The sequence below is a fragment of the Pristiophorus japonicus genome, chromosome 23, assembly GCF_044704955.1.
Source record: "Pristiophorus japonicus isolate sPriJap1 chromosome 23, sPriJap1.hap1, whole genome shotgun sequence".
Lineage (NCBI taxonomy): Eukaryota > Metazoa > Chordata > Chondrichthyes > Pristiophoridae > Pristiophorus > Pristiophorus japonicus.
Window position 1 is genome coordinate 62,952,604 of NC_091999.1, and position 23,505 is coordinate 62,976,108.

The following is a 23,505-nucleotide window of genomic DNA, read 5'->3' on the forward strand; positions in this document are numbered from 1 at the left end:
TGACTTGGATGAAGGGACTAACTGTAATGTAGTCAAGTTTGCTGATGATACAAAGATGGCTGAGAAAGCAAATTGTGAGGAGGTCACAAAAAATGTGCAAAGTGATAGACAGGCTAAGTGAGTGGGCAAAAATTTGGCAAATGTTGTACAATGTAGGAAAATGTAAGGTAATCCACCTTGGCAGAAAAAATAGAAAAGCAAATTATAGTTTAAATGGTGAAAAATTGCAAAGTGCTGCATTATAGTGGGACCTGGGGGTCCTTGTGCATGAAACACAAAAAGTTAGTATGCAGGTACAGCAGGTAATCAGGAAGGCAAATGGAATATTAGCCCTTATTGCAAGGGGGATGGAGTATAAAAGCAGAGAAGTATTTCTACAACTTTACAGGGTGTTGGTGAGGCCACATCTAGAGTACTGCGTATAGTTTTGGTCTCCGTATTTAAGGAAGGATATACTTGCATTGGAGGCTGTTCAGAGAAGGGACACTAGGTTGATTCCAGAAATGAGGGGGTTGATTGATGAAGATAGTTTGAGTAGGTTGGCCTATACCCATTGGAGTTCAGAAGAATGAGAGCTGATCTTATCGAAACAGATAAGAAAATAAGGGGCCTCGACAAGGTGGATGCAGAGAGGATATTTCCATTCATCAGGGAAACTAAAACTAGGAGACATCGTATCAGAATAAGAGGCTGCCTATTTAAAACTGAGATGAGGAAGAATTTATTCTCTCAGATGGTTGTAAATCTATGGAATTCTCTGCCCAGAGCGCTGTGGAGTCTGGTTCATTGAATATATTTAAGGCAGAGATCGACTGATTTTTGAGCGATAAGGGAATAAAGGTTTATATGCAGCGGGCAGGGAACTGGAGCTGAGTCCATGATGAAATCAGCCATGATCCTATTAAATGATGGAGCAGGCTCGAGGGGCCAGGTGGCCTTCTCCTGCCCTTGGAATGTCTGGTGGGACAGTGATGAGGAAGCTGTACTCTGTATCTAAGCAACTCAAATATACCCTTCCTGAGATAAAGAGGCCAAAACTGTGCACAGTACTCCAGGTGTGGTCTCACCAAGGTCCTGTGCAATTTTAGAGCAAGGTTAGAGAGAGAATTACCCTCTATCTACATTATGCTGTACCTGCCTTGGGAGAGTTTGATGGGACTGTGCAGAGGGAGATTTACTCTATATGTAACAAGTGCTGTACCTGCCCTGGGAATGTTTAGGATGTTGTAGACTGAGATTTACTCGACATCAACCCTGGTAGTGTTTGGGACAGGCTGGAGTGAGATTTACTTTGTATCTAACTCGTACAGTACCGGTAATCCTGACATCAGTAGCGGGAAAATGTTCAATCTATTATTAAGCACGTGGTAACAGGACACTTCGGAAGTGATAACAGGATTGGGCAGAATTAACACGGATTTATTAAAGGGAAATTGTTCTTGACAAATCTGTTAGTGTTTTTTGAGGTTGTAACTAGTAGGATAGATAAGGGAGGACCACTGTATTTAGATTTACTGAAGGCATTCAATGAGGTGCCACACAAGAGATTATTAAACAAAATTAGGACTCATGAGATTGAAAGTAATATACGAGCAAGGATTAAGGATTGGTTAACGGACAGAAAACAGAGAATAGGAATAAACGGGTGATTTTCGGGTTGGCAGGCTGTAACTGGTGGGGTGCTGCAAGGATCGGTGCTTGGGCCCCAGCTATTCACAATCTATATCAATAATTTGGATGAGGGGACCAAATGTAATATAGCGAAGTTTGCTGAGGATACAAAGCTAGTTGGTAATGTAAGTGTGAGAAGGATGAAAAGAGGTTTCAAAGGGATAGAAACAGGCTCAGTGAGTGGGCAAGAACATGGTAAATGGAATATAATGTGAAGAAATGTTAAGTTAGACACTGATAGTAAAAATAGGAAGGCAGAGTATTTTTTAAAATGGTGAGAAATTGGGAAATGTTGGTGTTCAGAGGGACCTGGGTGTTCTTGTACAGAAATCGCTAAAAGTTAATATGAAGTCCAGCAAGCAATTAAGAAAGCAAATGCTATAATGGCCTTTGTACAAAAAGATTTGAGTACTTACATCTTACTACAATTATACAGGGCCCTGCTGAGTGGTCTCCTTACCTAAGGAAAGATAAACTTGCTGCAGAGGGAGTGCAATGAAAGTTCATCAGACTGATTCCTGAGATGGGGGGATTGTCCTGAGAGAATGAGTAGACATGGCCTATATTCCCCAGCATTTAGAAGGAGAGGTGAGAGGTGACACGCACATCCCATAAACAAATTTTTAAAGACAGATTGGAGGTGGTTCAATTTGATCAAGGACACCAGCCAAATTATTAGAAACCCTTGCTGTCATTCAGGACCTGTGTCCAATGACAAGGTGATGGGTTATCTGATCATCTTTGGGTTAAATGTTGTGCTTATCGAGCTGAGCACCTCGTGCCAGCATCAAACACTCTCCAGTCGGGCACAGCACAGGTTACATACAGAGTGAACCCATTGGTCGCTCCCCGACACAGATACTGAAGGACAGGGAGTGTCAGGGACACTGACATTTCTCATTCAATAAGGTATAAATTGATCCTGTACCTCTCCCCATTAATGCTGGGCTCCACACGGGTCGAATCCTGCTCCTGGTTCCCTTCCTGGAACAGCACTGAGCTCAACCCAGCCCATAATGAGCAGGGCTCAGGGAGTTTGTTTGCTAGGCACTGCAGTGATGTCATAAAGCAGGGCCATTCAGCCCAGCTGGTCATCTCCTTATCCCTTTAAAGGTAGAGAGCTGGGGCATCCTGTCTCAACACACATCCCCCTGTTCATACTGAGAATCCCCGGGGAAGGCCCAAGGTCCAGAGTGTGGAACACAACCAAAGGCAAAAGAGGAGGAGAGCTGAGACATCCTGTCTCAACACACATCCCCCTGTTCATTCTGAGAATCCCCAGGGATGGCCCAAGTCCACAGTGTGGAACAGAACCAAGGGGGAAAGAGGAGGAGAGAAGTGGAGGTAAATCAAGGAGTGGGGACTGAGGGCCATCAAGCTTCAGTTTTAGTGCTTGTCGGCTTCATGAGGGGAAGAGTGAGTAAGAAACAAAGAAAATAGGTGCAGGAGTAGGCCATTCGGCCCTTCGAGCATGCAGCACCATTCAATAAGATCATGGCTGATCATTCACCTCAGTACCCTTTTCCTGCTTTCTCTCCATACGCCTTCATCCCTTTAGCCACAAGGGCCATATCTAACCCACTCTTGAATATATCTAACGAACTGGCATGAACAACTCTCTGCAGTAGAGAATTCCATAGGTTAACAAGTCTCTGAGTGAAGAAGTTTCTCCTCAACTCGGTCCTAAATGGCTTACCCCTTATCGTTAGACTGTGACCCCTGGTTCTGGACTTCCCCAACATTGGGAACATTCTTCCCACATCTAACGTGTCCAGTCCCGTCAAAATGTTATATGTTTCTATGAGATCCTCTCTCATTCTTCTAAACTGCAGTGAATACAGGCCCAGTCGAACCAGTCTCTCAACATAGGTCAGTCCTGCCATCCCGAGAATCAATCTGTTGAACCTTCACTGCACTCCCTCAATAGCAAGAACGTCCTTCCTCAGATTAGGGGACCAAAACTGAACACAACATTCCAGGTGAGGCCTCAGCAAAAGTCTAGACAACAGCAGTAAGACCTCCCTGCTCCTACACTCAAATCCCCTAGCTATGAAGGCCAACATGCCATTTGCCTTCTTCACCAACTGCTCGACCTGCATGCTAACTTTCAATGACTGATGTACCATGACACCCTTGTCCCATTGCACCTCCCCTTTTCTTAATCTGTCGCCATTCAGATAATATTCTGTCTTCATGTTTTAGCCAACAAAGTGGATAACCTCACATTTATCAACATTATACTGCATCTGCCATGCATTTGCCCACTCACCTAACCTGTCCATTCACCCTGTAGCCTTTTAGCATCCTCCTCACAGCTCACACCGCCATCCAGCTTAGTGTCATCTGCAAACTTGGAGATATTACACTCAATTCCTTCATCTAAATCATTGATGTATATTGTAAATAGCTGGAGTACCAGCACTGAGCCCTGCGGCTCCCCACTAGTCATTGCTTGCCATTCTGAAAAGGACTTGTTTATCCAAATTCTCTGCTTCCTGTCTGCCAACCAGATCTCTATCCACGTCTCTATCTACCCCCAATACCCTGTGCTTTAATTTTGCACACCAATCTCTTGTGTGGGACCTTGTCAAAAACCTTTTGAAAGTCCAAATACACCACATTCACTGGTTCTCCCTTGTCCACTCTACAAGTTACATCCTCAAAAATTTTTCGAAGACTTGTCATAAATCCATGCTGACTTGGACCGACCCGGTCACTGCTTTCCAAATGTGCTGCTATTTCATCTTTAACAATTGATTCCAACATTTTCCCCACTACGGATGTCAGGCTAACCAGTCCATAATTCCCCATTTTCACTCTCTTGACTTTTTCAAAAAGTAGTGTTACATTAGCTACCCTCCAGTCCATAGGAACTGATCCAGAGTCGATAGACTGTTGGAAAATGATCACCAATGCATTCAGTATTTCGAGGGCCACTTCCTTAAGTACATTGGGATTCAGACTGTAGTTTCAGGATCCAGGGAGGGAAAAAGGAACAGATGGGGAGACTGGTGTGGATTCCAGCACAGTGATGATGTCGGGGGAGGGAGATTGTGTCGGGCCGTGTATTAGGGGTGTAGGAGGGACAAGAGAGGAAAGGTCAGAGGAGCAATTACTGCAGCAGTGTCCATCAATAGTGAGAGAGAGAAGGTGGGGGTCAGAGTGGGCCCTGGACAGACCGGTAAACTGTTTGCTGTGACCAGCTTTCCTTCTGTCACAAATAGCCTCCTGTAGCCCAGTGACACAAACAGCCCATTAAACGCCACCAATGTCCTTTGGTCTGGTGAGGTCTCCCTTTGTGAAACATCGGCTGTTGTTAAAGCTTCTCATTCTGACTCGTTCAAAGTGAGACAGTTTCCACTGTCCCTTTTATTCCATGGGCTTCATCTTTGCCGGTATTGGTAACATGCCCGGGATCACTAAACACAAAACCTAGTCTGTCAATCACTTTCAGCTACTGGACTTAGTGTGTGCCCCACAGCATTTCTCTCACCTTCAATGTGTGAATAGAGCATCACGCCTGCAAAGCTGGTTTAAGTTTATATCCAGGCAGAAAATCTATTTAAGAAAAGCCTGAAGGCCGATGAGACACTGCTCAGGTGCTAGTGTGCTGCTGGTTTGTCCGGAATTTGCCTGTAATGCAAAGTAACTGAACATTTCTCCCAGTGTAACCTTTGCTGTAATGAAATGTGTCTTTTAATAAGCCTCATGTCCTTGCTCATGTCTGCTGCAATTGTGGAGAAAGAGGATGTGTGAAGTGATGGTGTTTGTATGGAGATGTGAAACAAGGAAACGGTATCTGTGTGTGGCAGTGACACAGCCTTGTGGTCACAGGCAGAACCATGCGCCGATATCCTTGAGCTTATGGTTTGAGCAGGGTCAGTTCATGAATGCTCAAGCTAAGAGGTGCCAGGGATCGGGAGCAGCGGCAGTAAATAAAATCTAAATGTAAATTCCGATGCAGTTTTTCTTCATTTATTCCTATTTTAATAGCTTTTGCTGAATGTGGCCTATGCCAAGTGCCAGGATATTGGATCAGGCCCACCATAGAAAATGAGTTTGACATCCTGAGGTAGACAATGTCAACTGGATTCCCCCATCCACCAACCTAACAACTTCTTTACAAACTGAAGATAGTTTGTAAGGCGTGACCATGTTTCGCAGAATCCATGTTCAGTATCTGTAATGGGCCCTTCCCTTTCCCCATGATCGAAAACAGCATTTTGCAGGATCCCTTCAAGCACCTTCCCAGTGATCGAGGTCACGTTGATGGGCCTTCAGTTCCCAACTTGTGGCCAATTTACCAAAATTTGAACTATGTGTGCTACCTTCCAATCTCGGGGAACAACCCATGACTCTACTGAGCTGATGGAGATCTGGGCAAGGGGCTGACAGAGCAGCCGTCCCATCTCTTTAAACACCCTTGGGTGGATATCATCCATACCTTACAATGTCAAGGTGAACCCGCATGGCGACTTCGCTGTCAATGAAGAGTGATTAGAAAGACCAAAGTGCCATTTGCCCCTCTCAGTGTGACCCTGAAGGACTGTGTCCAGGCTGAATTTCTCCCCCATACGATCCTCCGCCCAGATTGTCCTCACTGAGCTCCAGCCAGGTGATGCTAAACTCTCTGGTGGGAAAGAAAGAAATCCACACCAATGTGTTGAAAGCAACAAGAATTTATTTGTCTTTCTCCCAAATATTAAACTCCAGTCCAGTTACAGGAGTTATTGACATCAGCGGAAACAAACCCCAACTGTCAAAATGAACATGGTTCAGATCACATGTGATTAACAGCAGCAATAACAGCAGAATCCCACCCCTGCAGTCACTTGTGAACTCTCGGTGTTTCAGCAGGGTGGATGACTGAGTGAATCCCCTCCCACACTCAGAGCAGGTGAACGGCCTCTCCCCGGTGTGAACTCGCTGGTGTCTCAGCAGGTGGGATGACTGAGTGAATCCCTTCCCACACTCAGAGCAGGTGAACGGCCTCTCCCCAGTGTGAACTGGCTGGTGTGCCAGCAGGTGGGATGATGTAGTGAATCCCTTCCCACAATCTGAGCAGGTGAACGGCCTCTCCCCAGTGTGAACTCGCTGGTGTGCCAGCAAGTGGGAAGACCGAGCGAATCCCTTCCCACAATCGGAGCAGGTGAACGGCCTCTCCCCGGTGTGTACTCGCTGGTGTCTCAGCAGGTGGGAGGACCGAGTGAATCCCTTCCCACAATCGGAGCAGGTGAACGGCCTCTCCCCAGTGTGAACTCGCTGGTGTGCCAGCAGGTGGGAGGACCGAGGGAATCCCTTCCCACAATCGGAGCAGGTGAACGGCCTCTCCCCAGTGTGAACTCGCTGGTGCCTCAGCAGGTCGGCTGACCGAGTGAATCCCTTCCCACAATCGGAGCAGCTTAACGGTCTCGCCCCAGTGTGAACTCGCTGGTGTATCAGCAGGTTGGAAAATTGAGTGAATCCCTTCCCACAATCGGAGCAGCTGAATGGCCTCTCCCCAGTGTGAACTCGCCGATGTGTTTCCAGCTGGGATGGGTAGTTGAAACATTTCCCACAGTCCCCACATTTACACAGTTTCTCCCCAGTGTGACTGCACTTGTGTCTCTCCAGGTTGGATGATCGGCTGAAGCCTTGTCCACACACAGAGCACGTGTACTGTTTCTCCCCGCTGTGAACAGTGCTTTTTGCTTCCATGGTCAAAGGCCGATGATATTCCGTTCCCGGTGAATCGAGTGACTCCGTCAGATCTTAATGTGATGGTTGGTTTGAGCCTCTGGTTGACAAATCCTCCCCTTTTAATACCCTGTAAAGTTAATTTCAAACAGGAAAAAGGGTGGGTGAGAGAGAACCCACAAAAACACAAAGGCAGGTTGTGAAATTGAGCTGAATGAACCTGGCTATTTGTGCGGCCATCAGCAGAAGAAAAGTGACCATGAAAGCTGCCGGATTGTTGTAATAACCCAACTGGTCACTAATGTCCTGCAGGGAAGGGAACCCACCAACCGGTCTGGGCCGACACAAGATTCTGGCCTCTATTGGAGGAGGGAGAGGTGGGCGGGGTGAAGGGGAGGGAATTTAAACATCTGCAACTCGACCAGAACTTTGACAGAACCTCCCAAACCCGCAACCTCTCCCACCTAGATGGACCAGGGCAGCAGGTGCATGGGAAATCCATCACCTCCAAGTTCCCCTCCAAGTCTCACACCATCCTGACTTGGGCATATATCGCCGTTCCTACATCGTCACTGGGTGAAAATCCTGGAACTCCTCACCTAACAGCATTGTGGGAGGGCCTTCACCACACGTACTGCAGCGGTTCGAGAAGGCCCACCATCACCTTGTCAAGGGGCAAATGGAAATTGGAAATATATTCTGGCCCTACGAGCGACACCCACATCCTAAAAATGGATTAAAACAAATCTGTATATTGAAAGCCTCTGCAGAAATACTTGTTCCTAAAACAATACGCTTCTACATTGTGCGGGCAGTGTCTGTTTCACAACCTAATCTCCCCTAGAATCCACCGCCGTTGACAGTCTCTCATCGGAAATTGTTGGTCCCAACTGGGCCCAGAGGTTCTGGGGGTTAAACCAAGCAGCTTCTCCCCCTCTCCACTCCAGGTCAAACTGATGCAACAAACAGACCCACACAGGAGGCCAGGGAGTGACTTCCGTATCCAGCACCCACCCTGATACAGAGCGGCTCTGGATTGGTCGCTCTGTGTTTCAAGTATCGATGCACTGAAGATCAGCATATGAGGGAGAAGGGAATAGAGGCTTATGCTGAGAGAGTTAGAACCATAGAATCAGAGAATGGTTACAGCACGGAACAAGACCATTCGGCCCGTCGAGCCCGTGCCAGCTCTCTGTAAGAGCACCTCAGCTAGTCCCACTCCTCCGCCCTTACCCCACAGCCATGCAAATGTTTTTCTTTCAGGTACTTATCCAACTCCCTTTTGAAAGCCGTGATTGAGTCTACCTCCACCACCCTTTCAGGCCGTGCAATCCAGATATTAAACACTCGCTACGCAAAAAGGTTTCTTCTTGTGTCGCCTCTGGTTCTTTTGCCAATCACCTTAAATCTGTGTCCTCTGGTTCTCGACCCTTCTGCCAATGGGAACAGTATCTCTCGATCTACTCTGGCAAGACCACTCATGATTTTGAACACCTCGATCAAATCTCCTCTCAATCTTCCCTGCTCTAAGGAGAACACAAGAAATAAGAGCGGGAGTAGGCCATTTGGCCCCTCGAGTCTGCTCCATCATTCAATAAAATCATGGCTGATCTAATCATGGACTCAACTCCACTTCACTTCCCCCTCGCTCCCATAAACCTTTACTCTCATATCGCTCAAAAAATCTGTCTATCTCCACCTTAAAAAAATTCAATGATCCAGCCTCCACAGCTTTCTGGGGCAGAGAATTCCACAGAATTAGAACCCTCTGAGAGAAGAAATTCCCCCTCATCTCAGTTTTAAATGGGCAACCCCTTATTCTGAAACTATGCCCTCTAGTTCTGGATTCTCCTATGAGTGGAAATATCCTCTCTGCATCCACCTTGTCAAGCCCTCCAGTATGTTTTAAATTTCAATAAGATCACCCCTCATTCTTCTGAACTTCAATGAGTATAGGTCCAAACTACTCAACCTTTCTTCATAAGTCAATGCCCTCATCTCAGGAATCAACCTAGTGAATCTTCTCTGAACTGCCTCCAATGAAAGTATATCCTTCCTTAAATACAGAGACCAAAACTGTACGCAGTACTCCAGGTGTGGCCTCACCAATACCCTGTACAGTTGTAGCAGGACTTCTCTGCTTTTATACTCTATCCCCCTTGCAACCCCAGCTGCTCCTGTTTTGTACAGGTTCATCATAATATCCATGCGTTTGTACTCTATACTTCTATTTATAAACAGGGATACTGTCAAGTGTAGTATAAACAGGGACAGGGTCTAGTGTAATATAAACAGAGGCAGGGTCGAATGTAATATAAACCGAGACTGGGTCATGTGTAATTATAAACAAACAGTGACATGGTCTAGGGTAATATTTAGAATGACTCATGGTGCCATGAACTAGTGAGTACAGAAATAGGAGGACAGAGCAGATGAATGCCTGGCTGGAGAGATGGTGCAGGAGGGAGGGCTTTAGATTCCTGATGCATTGGGACCGCTTCTGGAGGGAGGTGGGAGCTGTACAAGCCGGACGGGTTGCACCTCAACAGAGCCGGGACCAATATCCTCGCCGGGGGTGGGGGGGGTTGTCAGTGCTGTTGGGGAGGGTTTAAACTAACTTGGCAGGGGATGGGAACCTGAGAATAGATTCAGTGGGAGGGAAGTAAAGCTGGAATTAGAAAGCAAAAATATAGAAAGTGAGTTGGAAGGACAGAGGAAAAAAGCAGGAAAAACAGGAAAAAAAACAAATTTAAAAGCTCTTTGTCTAAATGCACATAACATTTGTAACAAAATAGATGAATTGACGGCACAAATATATACAAATGGGTACGATCTGATACCCATTACAGAGATGTGGTTGCAAGGTGACCAGGACTAGGAACGAAATATTCAGGGATATTTGACAATTTGGAAGGACAGACAGAAAGGAAAAGGAGGTGGGGTAGCTCTGTTAATAAAGAATGAGATCAGTGCGTTGGTGAGAAACGATATTTGCTCAGAGGATCAAGATATTGAATCAGTTTGGGTGGAGATGAGGAATAATAAAGGGAAAATCACTGGTGGACAAGAGTCTATAGGCCCCTAACAGTAGCTACACTGTTGGACGGAGTATAAATCAAGAAATAATGGAGGATTGTAATAAAGGAACGGCAATAATTATGGGTGATTTTAAACTTCATATTGAATGGACAAAGCAAATTGGCCAGGGTAGCCTTGAGGAGGAGTCCATAGAGTGTATCTGGGATAGTTTCCTTGAACAGTATGTTGTGGAACCAACCAGGGAGCAGGCTATCTTAGATCTAGTACTGCGTAATGAGGCAGGATTAATAAATGATCTGGTACTAAAAGATCCTCTCGGAACGAGTGGCCATAATATGGTTGAATTTCAAATTCAACCATATTCTGGTTGGTGAGAAAGTTGGTTCTCAAACCAGGGTCCCAAGCTGAAATAAAGGAGACTACAATGGTATGAGGGCAGAGTTGGCTAAATTGGACTGGGAAAATAGATTAAAGAATGGGATGGTTGATGAGCAGTGGCAGACATTTAAGGAGATATTTCATAACCTGCAACAAAAATATATCCCAATGAGAAGCAAAGACTGTAAGAGATGGGATAACCATCCGTGGCTAACTAAGGAAATAAGGGAGGTATCAAATTGAAAACAAAGGCATACAGTGTGGCCAAGTCTAGTGGGAGGCCAGAGATGTATGACATTTTTAAAAGCCAGCAGAGAATGGCTAAAAAAAATGATTGAGAGGGAAGATAGATTATGAAAGAAAACTAGCACAAAATATAAAAACAGATAGTAAGAGTCCTTCATGGTAGAAGACAGTAAAAACATCCCAGCAGTGGATAAGCGAGGGGCTATAGATAGGGAGGAATGCAATACAATCACTATCACTAATGACGTAGTACTAGGTAAAATAACAGGACTAAAGGCAGACAAGTCCCCTGACCTGATGGCTTGCATCCTCGGATCTTAAGAGAAGTGGCTGCAGAGTTCATGGATGCATTGGTTGTAATCTACCAAAATTCCCTGGATTCTATGGCGGTCCCAACAGATTGGAAAGCCGCAAATGTAACGTGCCTATTTGAAAAAGGAAGCAGACAAAGAGCAGGACAATTTAGACCAGTTAGTCTAACATCTGTCATTGGGAAAATGCTGGAGTCCATTATTAAGGAAGCAGTAGCAGGATATTTGGAAAAGCATGATTCAATCAAGCAGATTCAACATGGTTTTCTGAAAGGGAAATCATGTTTGACAAATTCGCTGGAGTACTTTGAGGATGTAATGAGCAGGGCGGATAAGGGGGAAGCAGTGGGTGTGGTGTATTTGGATTTTCAGAAGGCATTCGATAAGGTGCCACATAAGAGGTTACTGCACAAGATAAAAGCTCACAGGGTTGGAGGTAATGTATTAACGTGGATAGAGGATTGGCAAACCAACAGAAAACAGAGGGTCGGGATAAATGGTCATTTTCCAGTTGGCAAACATGACTAGTGGGGTGCCGCAGGGATCGGTGCTGGGTCTTCAACTAATTACAATCCATATTAATGACTTGGATGAAGGGACCGAGTTTGCTGTTGTTACAAAAATTGTGCAGAGGACACAAAAAATCTGCAAAGGGATATAGACAGGTTAAGTGAGAGGGCAAACATTTGGCAGATGAAGTATAATGTGGGAAAATATGAAGTTATCCACTTTGGCAGAAATAATAGAAAAGCAAATTATAATTTAAATGGAGAAAAATTGCAAAGAGCTGCATTACAGAGAGACTTGGGGGTCTTGTGCATGAAACACAAAAAGTTAGTATGCAGGTACGGCAAGTAATCAGGAAGGCAAATGGAATGTTGGCCTGTATTACAAGGGGGATAGAGTATAAAAGCAGAGAAGTCCTGCTACAACTGTAAAGAGTATTGGTGAGGCCACACCTGGAGTACTGCGTACAGTTTTGGTCTCCATATTGAAGGAAGGATATACTTGCATTGAAGGCTGTTCAGAGAAGGTTCACTAAGTTGATTCCGGAGATAGGGGGTTGACTTCTGAGGATAGGTTGAGTAGGTTGGGCCTATACACATTGGAGTTTCGAAGAATGAGAGGTGATCTTATTGAAACTTAATGATAATGAGGGGGCTCGCCAAGGTGGATGCAGAGAGGATATTTCCACTCATAGGGGAAACTAAAACTCGGGGGACATAGTCTCAGAATAAGGAGCCGCCCATTTAAAAGTGAGGTGAGGAGGAATTTCCTCTCTGAGGGTGGCAAATCCCTGGAATTCTGCGCCCCAAAGAGCTGTGCAAGCTGAGTCATTGAATAATTTAAGATGGAGATAGACACATTTTTGAACGATAAGGGAATAAAGGGTTATGGGGAGCGGGCAGGGAAGTGGAGCCGAGTCCATGATCAGATCAGCCATGATCTTATTGAATGGGGAGCAGGCTCGAGGGGCCAAATGGCCTACTCCTGCTTCTATTTCTTATGTTATAGACTGTTTTCCATCCACTTCCAATTTTCACCACCAATTCTGGCTGTGTTCAGTTCGACACTCACTGGCTCCCCTCCATCTCCTTCCCTGAAGGTGCTGACTCTGGCTGGGTTTAGTTCTACACTCACTGGTTCCCCTCCCCTGAAGGTGCTGACTCTGGTTGGGTTCAGTTCTACATTCACTGGTTCCCCTCCCCTGAAGGTACTGACTCTGGCTGGGTTCAGTTCTACACTCACTGGTTCCCCTCCCCTGAAGGTACTGACTCTGGCTGGGTTCAGTTCTACACTCACTGGTTCCCCTCCCCTGAAGGTGCTGACTCTGGCTGGGTTCAGTTCTACACTCAGTGCTTCCCCTCCCCTGAAGGTACTGACTCTGGCTGGGTTTAGTTCTACACTCACTGGTTCCCCTCCCCTGAAGGTACTGACTCTGGCTGGGTTCAGTTCTACACTCACTGGTTCCCCTCCCCTGAAGGTGCTGACTCTGGCTGGGTTCAGTTCCACACTCACTGGTTCCCCTCCCCTGAAGGTACTGACTCTGGCTGGGTTCAGTTCTACACTCACTGGTTCCCCTCCCCTGAAGGTGCTGACTCTGGCTGGGTTCAGTTCCACACACACTGGTTCCCCTCCCCTGAAGGTACTAACTCTGGTTGGGTGCAGTTCCAGACACTGACATCTTTCACTTTGTTCCGGCACCAAGATAGCAGCGCATGCGCTATGCTACTCACTGAACCAAGATGGCGGAGCGATGACCGTGCCTTCCTGTACCAAGATGGCCGCCGTTAGTCTGGGCCTGTGACCGGGAGAACGACCCGAAGCTGCAACCGCCGATATTCCGGTTATTATTCCGGGCTTGCGGCGGGCACCGGATGTTTATGAAGCCTCCCCGGCACCCCGCTGGTCCATTATTCCGCTCCGTCCCGTTAAAAAGGACACTTCTAAGGAGCCTGTCCAAACCGTGTCTAATCCGTCATTACACGCACCACGCATGCTCCAAACACATCCAAGATCGGCGCCTGCGCACTGAGCTCCTGTAGTCTGGGTGCGGCACATTCTTCCGCGCGGGGCATGCTGGGTACATAAGACCATGAGAAATTTGAGCAGGAGTGGGCCACCCGGACCCCTGAGCCTGCTCCCCATTCAATAAGATCATGGCTGGTCTGATCATAGACTCAGCTCCACCTCTCTGCCCGCTCCCCAGAACCCTATACTCCATTATCGCTCAAAAATCTGGCTATCTCCGCCTAAAATATATTCAATGACCCAGCCTCCACTGCTCTCTGGGGCAAAGAATTCCAAAGATTTACAACCCTCTGAGAGAAGACATTTCTCCTTATCTCAGTTTTGAATGGGCTGAGGAGAAAGGCTGCATTTGTGAATAGAACAGGATTTACTGTGATTGCATTGGGCACTGAAACATGTTCACTCTGGCAGCTCTACTTTGTTTCTGATGATCTTAATAACCCCTATACCTGAGCTGGAGATTAATATTGTGTATAAATGTTGAATAAATTATCTTTGTTTCAAACACAGTCTGTCGAATATTTGATTCCTCCATGATCAGAGGAGACTAATTGATGTTCTGATACTGACTGTTCCATTTTAGTGCTTTTTCTGAATCTAACTTAAGTCATTTCTCACCTAGTTCACCTTCGATAAAACTCCAAACTTGTTCCATTTGAGTACGAGTTGTAGTTGTAGTAGACTTAACTGCAGTGTGTCAGTTTAAACTCAACTGAACTCCTTTGAACAACCCCTTTCTTGAACCATCTTGCATAGGGTTCGAAATCCGTTATTTTCTGTAACCCGTTTTTGTAACCGATTGAATTTTACAAACTCATCCACACATTTTGCACATGATAGCCTGTCAAATATTCTGATATTTGTAATTGTCATTGCCACAACCTCCGTTCCCTAGCCACAGACTCCGTCCCTCTCCCCAACTTCTGCCTGAACCAGACTTTTTGCAACCTTGGTGTCATACTTAACCCTAAAATAGTTTTTTTTAACCAGATATCCACGGCATAATTAAGACTGCCTATTTCCATCTCTGTAACATCATCCGTCTCCGCTCTTGCCTCAGCTCATCCACTGCTGAAGCCCTCATCCATGCTTTTGTTACTTCTGGACTTGACTATTCCAATGCACTCCTCCCACATTTGACTCTACATAAACTAGAGTTAATCAAAAATTCGGCTGCCCATGCCCTAACTCTCACCAAGTCCAGGTCACCCACCACCCCTGTCCTCACTGACCTACATTGGCTTCTAGTTAAGCAACACCTTGATTTGAAAATTCTAATATTTTCAAACCCCTAAATTGCCTCGCCCCTCCCTAGCTCTGTAAATTCCTCCAGCCCCACAACCTCCATCCTGCCCCCCACCCATGAGATATCTGTCTTCCTGAGCATCCATGATTATAATTGGTGACTGTGCCTTCTGTTGCCCAGGTCCCAAGTCCTGGAAAACCGAGCCTAAACCTCTCTGTCGAACCCATGCTGTACCTGCTCTGGCAGTTTTTGATGGGATAGTGTAGAGCAAGCTTTTCTCTCTTATCTAATCCGTGCTGTATCTTCCCTCGGAGTGTTTGTTGGGACAGTGTAGAGTGAGCTTTACTCTGTATCTAACTCGTGCTGTACCTGCGATGGGAGTGTTTGATGGATCAGTCCATGGAGAGCTTTACTCTCTGACTAACCCGTGCTGTGTCTGTTGTGCGAGTGTTTGATCGGACGGCGTAGAGGGAGATTAACTCTGTATCTAACCTATGCTGTACCTACCCTGGGTAGAGCTGCAGAACACTAAAGGGCAAAAATCGTTAGTGGGAGTTGTGTACAGACCTCCAAACAGTAGTAGTGATGTTGGGGAGGGCATCAAACAGGAAATTAGGAGTGCATGCAATAAAGGTGCAGCAGTTATAATGGGTGACTTTAATATGCACATAGATTGGGCTAGCCAAACTGGAAGCAATACGGTGGAGGAGGATTTCCTGGAATGCATAAGGGATGGTTTTCTAGACCAATATGTCGAGGAACCGACTAGGGTGGAGGCCATCTTAGACTTGGTGTTGTGTAATGAGAGAGGATTAATTAGCAATCTCATTGTGCGAGGCCCCTTGGGGAAGAGTGACCATAATATGGTGGAATTCTGCATTAGGATGGAGAATGAAACAGTTAATTCAGAGACCATGGTCCAGAACTTAAAGAAGGGTAACTTTGAAGGTATGAGGCATGAATTGGCTAAGATAGATTGGCTAATGATACTTAAGGGGTTGACTGTGGATGGGCAATGGCAGACATTTAGAGACCGCATGGATGAATTACAACAATTGTACATTCCTGTCTGGCGTAAAAATAAAAAAGGGAAGGTGGCTCAACCGTGGCTATCTAGGGAAATCAGGGATAGTATTAAAGCCAAGGAAATGGCAAACAAATTGGCCAGAAATAGCAGCGAACCTGGGGACTGGGAGAAATTTAGAACTCAGCAGAGGAGGACAAAGGGTTTGATTAGGGCAGGGAAAATGGAGTACGAGAAGAAGCTTGCAGGGAACATTAAGGCGGATTGCAAAAGTTTCTATAGGTATGTAAAGAGAAAAAGGTTAGTAAAGACAAACGTAGGTCCCCTGCAGTCAGAATCAGGGGAAGTCATAACGGGGAACAAAGAAATGGCAGACCAATTGAACAAGTACTTTGGTTCAGTATTCACTAAGGAGGACACAAACAACCTTCCGGATATAAAAGTGGTCAGAGGGTCTATTAAGGAGGAGGAACTGAGGGAAATCTTTATTAGTCGGGAAATTGTGTTGGGGAAATTGATGGGATTGAAGACCGATAAATCCCCAGGGCCTGATGGACTGCATCCCAGAGTACTTAAGGAGGTGGCCTTGGAAATAGCGGATGCATTGACAGTCATTTTCCAACATTCCATTAACTCTGGATCAGTTCCTAACGAGTGGAGGGTAGCCAATGTAACCCCACTTTTTAAAAAAGGAGGGAGAGAGAAAGCAGGGAATTATAGACCGGTCAGCCTGACCTCAGTAGTGGGTAAAATGATGGAATCAATTATTAAGGATGTCATAGCAGCGCATTTGGAAAATGGTGACATGATAGGTCCAAGTCAGCATGGATTTGTGAAAGGGAGATCATGCTTGACAAATCTTCTGGAATTTTTTGAGGATGTTTCCAATAAAGTGGACAAAGGAGTACCAGTTGATGTGGTATATTTGGACTTTCAGAAGGCTTTCGACAAGGTCCCACACAGGAGATTAATGTGCAAAGTTAAAGCACATGGGATTGGGGGTAGTGTGCTGACGTGGATTGAGAACTGGTTGTCAGACAGGAAGCAAAGAGTAGGAGTAAATGGGTACTTTTCGGAATGGCAGGCAGTGACTAGTGGGGTACCGCAGGGTTCTGTGCTGGGGCCCCAGCTGTTTACATTGTACATTAATGATTTAGACGAGGGGATTAAATGTAGTATCTCCAAATTTGCGGATGACACTAAGTTGGGTGGCAGTGTGAGCTGCGAGGAGGATGCTATGAGGCTACAGAGTGACTTGGATAGGTTAGGTGAGTGGGCAAGTGCCTGGCAGATGAATTATAATGTGGATAAATGTGAGGTTATCCATTTTGGTGGTAAAAACAGAGAGACAGACTATTATCTGAATGGTGACAGATTAGGAAAAGGGAAGGTGCAACGAGACCTGGGTGTCATGGTACATCAGTCATTGAAGGTTAGCATGCAGTTACAGCAGGCGGTTAAGAAAGCAAATGGCATGTTGGCCTTCATAGCGAGGGGATTTGAGTACAGGGGCAGGGAGGTGTTGCTACAGTTGTACAGGGCCTTGGTGAGGCCACACCTGGAGTATTGTGTACAGTTTTGGTCTCCTAACTTGAGGAAGGACATACTTGCTATTGAGGGAGTGCAGCGAAGATTCACCAGACTGATTCCCGGGATGGTGGGACTGACCTATCAAGAAAGACTGGATCAACTGGGCTTGTATTCACTGGAGTTCAGAAGAGTGAGAGGGGACCTCATAGAAACGTTTAAAATTCTGACGGGTTTGGACAGGTTGGATGCAGGAAGAATGTTCCCAATGTTTGGGAAGTCCAGAACCAGGGGTCACAGTCTAAGGATAAGGGGTAAGCCATTTAGGACCGAGATAAGGAGAAACTTCTTCACCCAGAGAGTGGTGAACCTGTGGAATTCTCTACCACAGGAAGTAGTTGAGGCCAATTCACTAAATATATTCAAAAGGGAGTTAGATGAAGTCCTTACTACTCGGGGGATCAAGGGGTATGGCGTGAAAGCAGGAAGTGGGTACTGAAGTTTCATGTTCAGCCATGAACTCATTGAATGGCGGTGCAGGCTAGAAGGGCTGAATGGCCAGCTCCTGCACCTATTTTCTATGTTTCTATGTTTCTATGTTTGGGACAGGCTCGAGTGAGATTTAACCTTTAATAACCCACGCTGTACCGACCTGGGAATGTCTGGTGAGACATTGTGGAGGGAGCTTTACTCTGCATCTAACCTGCGTTGTCATCATCATCATCATCATCATCATCATCACAGGCAGTCCCTCGGAATCGAGGAACAATCGAAAGAAGACTTGCTTCCACTCCTGAAGTGAGTTATTTGGTGGCTGACCAGTCCAATATGAGAGCCACAGACTCTGTCACAGGTGGGACAGATAGTCATTGAGAGAAGGGGTGGGTGGGACTGCTTTGCCGTATGCTCCTTCCACTGCCTGCGTTTGATTTCTGCATGCTCTCGGCATTGAGACTCGAAGTGCTCAGCGACCTCCCGGATTCACTGTCTCCACTTAGGGCAGTCTTTGGTCAGGGGCTCCCAGGTGTCAGTGGGGATGTCGCACTTTTTCAGGGAGGCTTTGAGGGTGTCCTTGTAATGTTTACGCTGCCCGCCTTTGGCTCATTTGCTGTGAAGGCGCTCCACCTAGAGCACTTGCTTTGGGAGTCTCGTGTCTGGCATACGAACTATGTGGCCTGCCCAGCGGAGCAGATCAAGTGTGGTCAGTGCTTCAATGCTGGGGCATTAGCCTGGACAAGGACGCTGATGTTGCTGTGCCAGTCCTCCCAGGGGATTTGTAGGATCAAGCGGAGACATCATTGATGATATATCTCCAGCGACTTGAGGTGGCTACTGTACATGGTGCATTCCTCTGAGCCATACAGGAGGGCGGGTATTACTACAGCCCTGTAGACCATGAGCTTGGTGGTATCTGCCCTGGGAATGGTTGATGGGACAATGTAAGGGGAGCTTTAGTCTGTATCTAACCCGTGCTGTACCTGCTCTGGGAATGTCCAGCAGAACAGTAGAGAGGGAGATTTTCTCTATATCGATCTGATGCTGTATTTGCCGTGGAATGGCTGGACAAGTCAGAGGGAGATGTAGTCTTTGTCTAACCTCTGCTGTACTTGCCCTGGGAACGTCTGATGGAACAGTATAGAGGAAGCTTTAATATCTATTTAACCCATGTTGTACTTGCCCTGGGAATGTTTGATGGGACAGTGTAGAGGGAGCTTTACTCTGTATCTAACCCATGCTGTATCTTCCCTGCAAGTGTCTGGTGGGAGAGTGTATTGAGATCCTTACTGTGTAACTACTCAGGTCCGTTATACTCCGCAGAGGATGAAAACCACACTGTGACTCCGGGAGGAGCTCCTCAGCCACAGGGAGAAGATGGTTGAGGACGATTCAAGTGATGGCTTTCTGAGGGCTATTCATCTGTATTCGCCGCAGTCGGACTTGTCCCCTTTGTTAAAGATGGTCACGATTACTGCATCTCTGAGATCTCCAGGCATGCCCTCCTTCTTCCAGATGAGAGAGATGAGGTCATGCATTTGTGCCAATAGTGCCTCTCCGCCATACTTTAGTGCCTCAGTGGGGATTTCGTCCACTCCCATTGCCTTGTTGGTTTTGAGCTGGCGGATGGCCTTTTCCATCTCGTACAGGGCTGGGGTTTTGCTGAGATGGTGGTGGGTAGCATGCTGTGGGTTGGAGTCGAGGACACTCGAGTCAAAGGCAGAGTGTCAGTTAAGGAGATCTTCGAAGTGTTCCTTCCAGCGGGTCATGGCTGCCTCGATGTCCTTGATGAGTGTTTCCCCATTCTTGGCCAACAGTGGGGTGGTGCCTTGGGTGGTTGTGCTGTAGGTGGCGTTGACTGATGTGAAGAATCCTCACACATCATGGCTGTCAGCCAGCTGCTGAACCTCCTGTGATTTATCCACGAACCATCTATGCTTTAGGTCACAGGTTTTTTCTTGGACCTCGGCCTGAAACCACCTGTAATGCTGCTTTGTTGGTCCCGAGTTGGGTTGTTGTTTTAGGTTCAGAAATACCCTGTGCTTGCGATTTATTAGATCTTGGATCTCCTGGTCATTCTCATCAAACCATTACTGGTGTTTCCTTGATCAGGCCAACATCCTCAGCATCGAAGCACTGACCACACTCGATCAGCTGAGTTGGGTGGGCCACATTGTTCACAACTATTTTAAGTAGAACAATAATCAAGTGCCCCCTGATTAAAGGGGGGGGGAGGGTTACACTCCAGAAACTTTCATTAAAGTGCCCCCTTGTTTTTTTTTTGAGGGCACCAAAAACACAACTTAATAATTCAACATAAAGGGAACCTTTGTCAAATCAAATCAAATTAATTAAAATAAAATTCTGTTCTCTCTTGAAATGATGCACTCCAGTCTCTGCAGTGTCCATCTCTTGTGGACACGGCGTGCTCCATCTCCAGAGATACCCTGGCTCGCCACATTGTTCACATGGCTAACAAAAGACTCCCAAAGCAAGCATTCTGCTCAGAACTCCTACATGGCAAGCGAGCCCAAGGTGATCAGAGGAAACTTTTCAAGGACACCTTCAAAGCCTCCTTGATAAAAATGCAGCATCCCCACTGATACCTAGGAGCCCTTGGCTAAATTCCGCCCTAAATGGAGGAAGTGCATCCGGGAGGGTGCTGAGCACCTCGAGTCTCATCACTGAGAGCATGCAGAAACCAAGCATAGGAGCATGCGCAAACCAGTCCCACCCACCATTTCCTTCAATGACCGGCTGTCTCACCTGTGACAGAGACTGTAATTCCCGTATTGGAATGTTTAGTCACCTAAGAACTCACCTTTAGAGTGTAAGCAAGTCTTCCTTGATTTCGAGGGACTGCTTATGATGATGATAATGTGTACCTAACCTGTGTTGTGCTTGTCCTGTGAATTTTTGGATTGGCTGTTTTGAAAAACGTTTACCCTGCATTTAAATTATGCTGTACTTGCCCTGGGAGTGTTTGATGGGACAGTGTAGAGGGAGCTTCACTCTGTCTCTAACCCCTGCTGTACCTGCTACCTGTACGCTTGCGGCCTTCTGTAAGAGGTCAGCACTGGAGGGACTGGAGTGCATCGTCACCTCGAGCAACCAAATTTTAATTTGATTTAAGTTTACCATCTAAAGTTTAATTAGTTTATTTTGTTGGTTATAGTGCCCTCCTCCCTTTAATCAGGGGCATTTGATTTACAGATTAACAACAAAATAGTTGCGCTGTACCTGCCCTGGGATTGTTTCTTGGGACTGTGCAGAGGGAGCTTTATTCTGTATCTAACCCGTGCTGTACATGCCCTGGGAATACCTGGCGGGGCAGTGCAGGGACCCTTACTGTGTATTTAACATGTGCTGTACCTGCCCTGGGAGTGTTTGATGAAAGTCAGCGTACAGCAAGCTTTAAATTGTAACTAACCCGTGCTGTACCTGCGCTGGGATTGTTTAGGACAGTACAGAGGGAGCTTCACTCTGTATATAACCGTGCAGTATCTGGCCCACTCCTGCCTGTTTGTCATGGTCTTATCTACCCAGCATACCCTACGGGGGAAAATGTGCTGCATCCAGTCTGCAGGAGCTCAGTGCGCAGGCGCGGGCCGTGGCTGTGTTTGGAGCATGCGCCGTGCGTGTAATGGCGGAGAAGACATGTTTTGGACAGGCTCCTAAGGAGTCTCTTTTTCAGCGGGACGGAGCCGGGTGAGGGACCAGCGGGGAGCTGGGGAGGCTTCATAAACAACCGGTTCCCGCCGCAAGCCCGGAATAATAACCGGATTATCGGCGGATGCAGCTTCGGGGCTTTCTCCCGTCACAGGCCCAAGCTAACGGCGGCCATATTCGAGCAGGAAGTCAGGTTCAGCGCTCCGCCATCTTGATTCAGTGAGTAGCACAGCGCATGCGCGGCCATCTAGTGTCTGGAACTGAACCCAGCCAGAGTCAGTACCTTCAGGGGAGGGGAACCAGTGAGTGTAGAACTGAACCCAACCAGAGTCAGCACCTTCAGGGGAGGGGAACCAGTGAGTGTAGAACTGAACCCAACCAGAGTCAGTACCTTCAGGGGAGGGGAACCAGTGAGTGTAGAACTGAACCCAGCCAGAGTCAGTACCTTCAGGGGAGGGGAACCAGTGAGTGTAGAACTGAACCCAACCAGAGTCAGCACCTTCAGGGGAGGGGAACCAGTGAGTGTAGAACTGAACCCAACCAGAGTCAGTACCTTCAGGGGAGGGGAACCAGTGAGTGTAGAACTGAACCCAACCAGATCCAGTACCTTCAGGGGAGGGGAACCAGTGAGTGTAGAACTGAACCCAACCAGAGTCAGCACCTTCAGGGGAGGGGAACCAGTGAGTGTAGAACTGAACCCAGCCAGAGTCAGTACCTTCAGGGGAGGGGAACCAGTGAGTGTAGAACTGAACCCAGCCAGAGTCAGTACCTTCAGGGGAGGGGAACCAGTGAGTGTAGAACTGAACCCAGCCAGAGTCAGTACCTTCAGGGGAGGGGAACCAGTGAGTGTAGAACTGAACCCAGCCAGAGTCAGTACCTTCAGGGGAGGGGAACCAGTGAGTGTAGAACTGAACCCAGCCAGAGTCAGTACCTTCAGGGGAGGGAAACCAGTGAGTGTAGAACTGAACCCAGCCAGAGTCAGTACCTTCAGGGGAGGGGGACCAGTGAGTGTAGAACTGAACCCAGCCAGAGTCAGCACCTTCAGGGGAGGGGAACCAGTGAGTGTAGAACTGAACCCAGCCAGAGTCAGTACCTTCAGGGACCAGTGATTGATTGGTGCCCCGGCCCCGCCCCCCCGCCACTGATTGGCGCGGAGCAGGGCGCTGGGTGGGCTGGTGCCCCGCGCCGCCTCGCCATTGGCTGCGGGCTGAGTGTTGCGGTTGGGGGGTATGTTGGTGGGCTCCGCTCGCAGCCTTTGAGCTCGGGGCCCAGGTGAGGCGGGACTGAGTTGTGCGCAGGCGCGGGGCCAGCCTATTGTGGGAGATTAGCTGCCGACGGGCGACGTTTTGCCCCCCCCCCAGCCGTGGAGGATGGATGAGCAGCCCGGGCAGTGCGCCCAGCCTCCCTGAGGACTCAGACTCATGGACACGCGCGGGCGGTGAGATTTGGGTGGCGGCTGTGGAGTACCTTCGGGCGGGGACGGGCCTTGGTTATTGTCGGGGATTGCCGGGAGTTCGGCCGCCAGCTTTGGGCAGCATGGGTCCGCCCGCCACGGGGAACAGGGAGCAACAGGGGCGGGGCTTCCTCGACATCACCATACTTTCCATTGTCCCGCTGCAGGTCAGGGAGCATGTGCGGCGGCCATCTTACTGCAGGGAGCAGGTGCAGGATGGGGACCAGTGACATGAACA

General features: G+C 47.4%; 2 protein-coding genes across 2 annotated transcripts in view; one reads left to right on the forward strand and one right to left on the reverse strand.

Moving 5' to 3' along the window:
* Nucleotides 1-6,450: 6,450 nt before the first annotated feature.
* Nucleotides 6,451-21,989, reverse strand: LOC139235671 (zinc finger protein 436-like; the record flags this gene model as incomplete). The annotated part of the gene is made up of 2 exons (XM_070866712.1): nt 21,981-21,989; nt 6,451-7,335 (listed from the first exon to the last, which is right to left on the reverse strand). Coding segments are annotated over exons 1-2 (894 nt in total), but the record flags the coding sequence as incomplete, so codon positions are not given.
* A 12-nt stretch (nt 21,990-22,001) lies between these two features.
* LOC139235389 (zinc finger protein 551-like) overlaps nt 22,002-23,505 on the forward strand; it is a 35,615-nt gene continuing 34,111 nt past the window's right edge. Inside the window, exon 1 of the mRNA XM_070866526.1 lies at nt 22,002-22,033. The gene's annotated coding sequence lies outside the window, so the exon portion shown is untranslated. The remainder of the gene's footprint in view (nt 22,034-23,505) is intronic.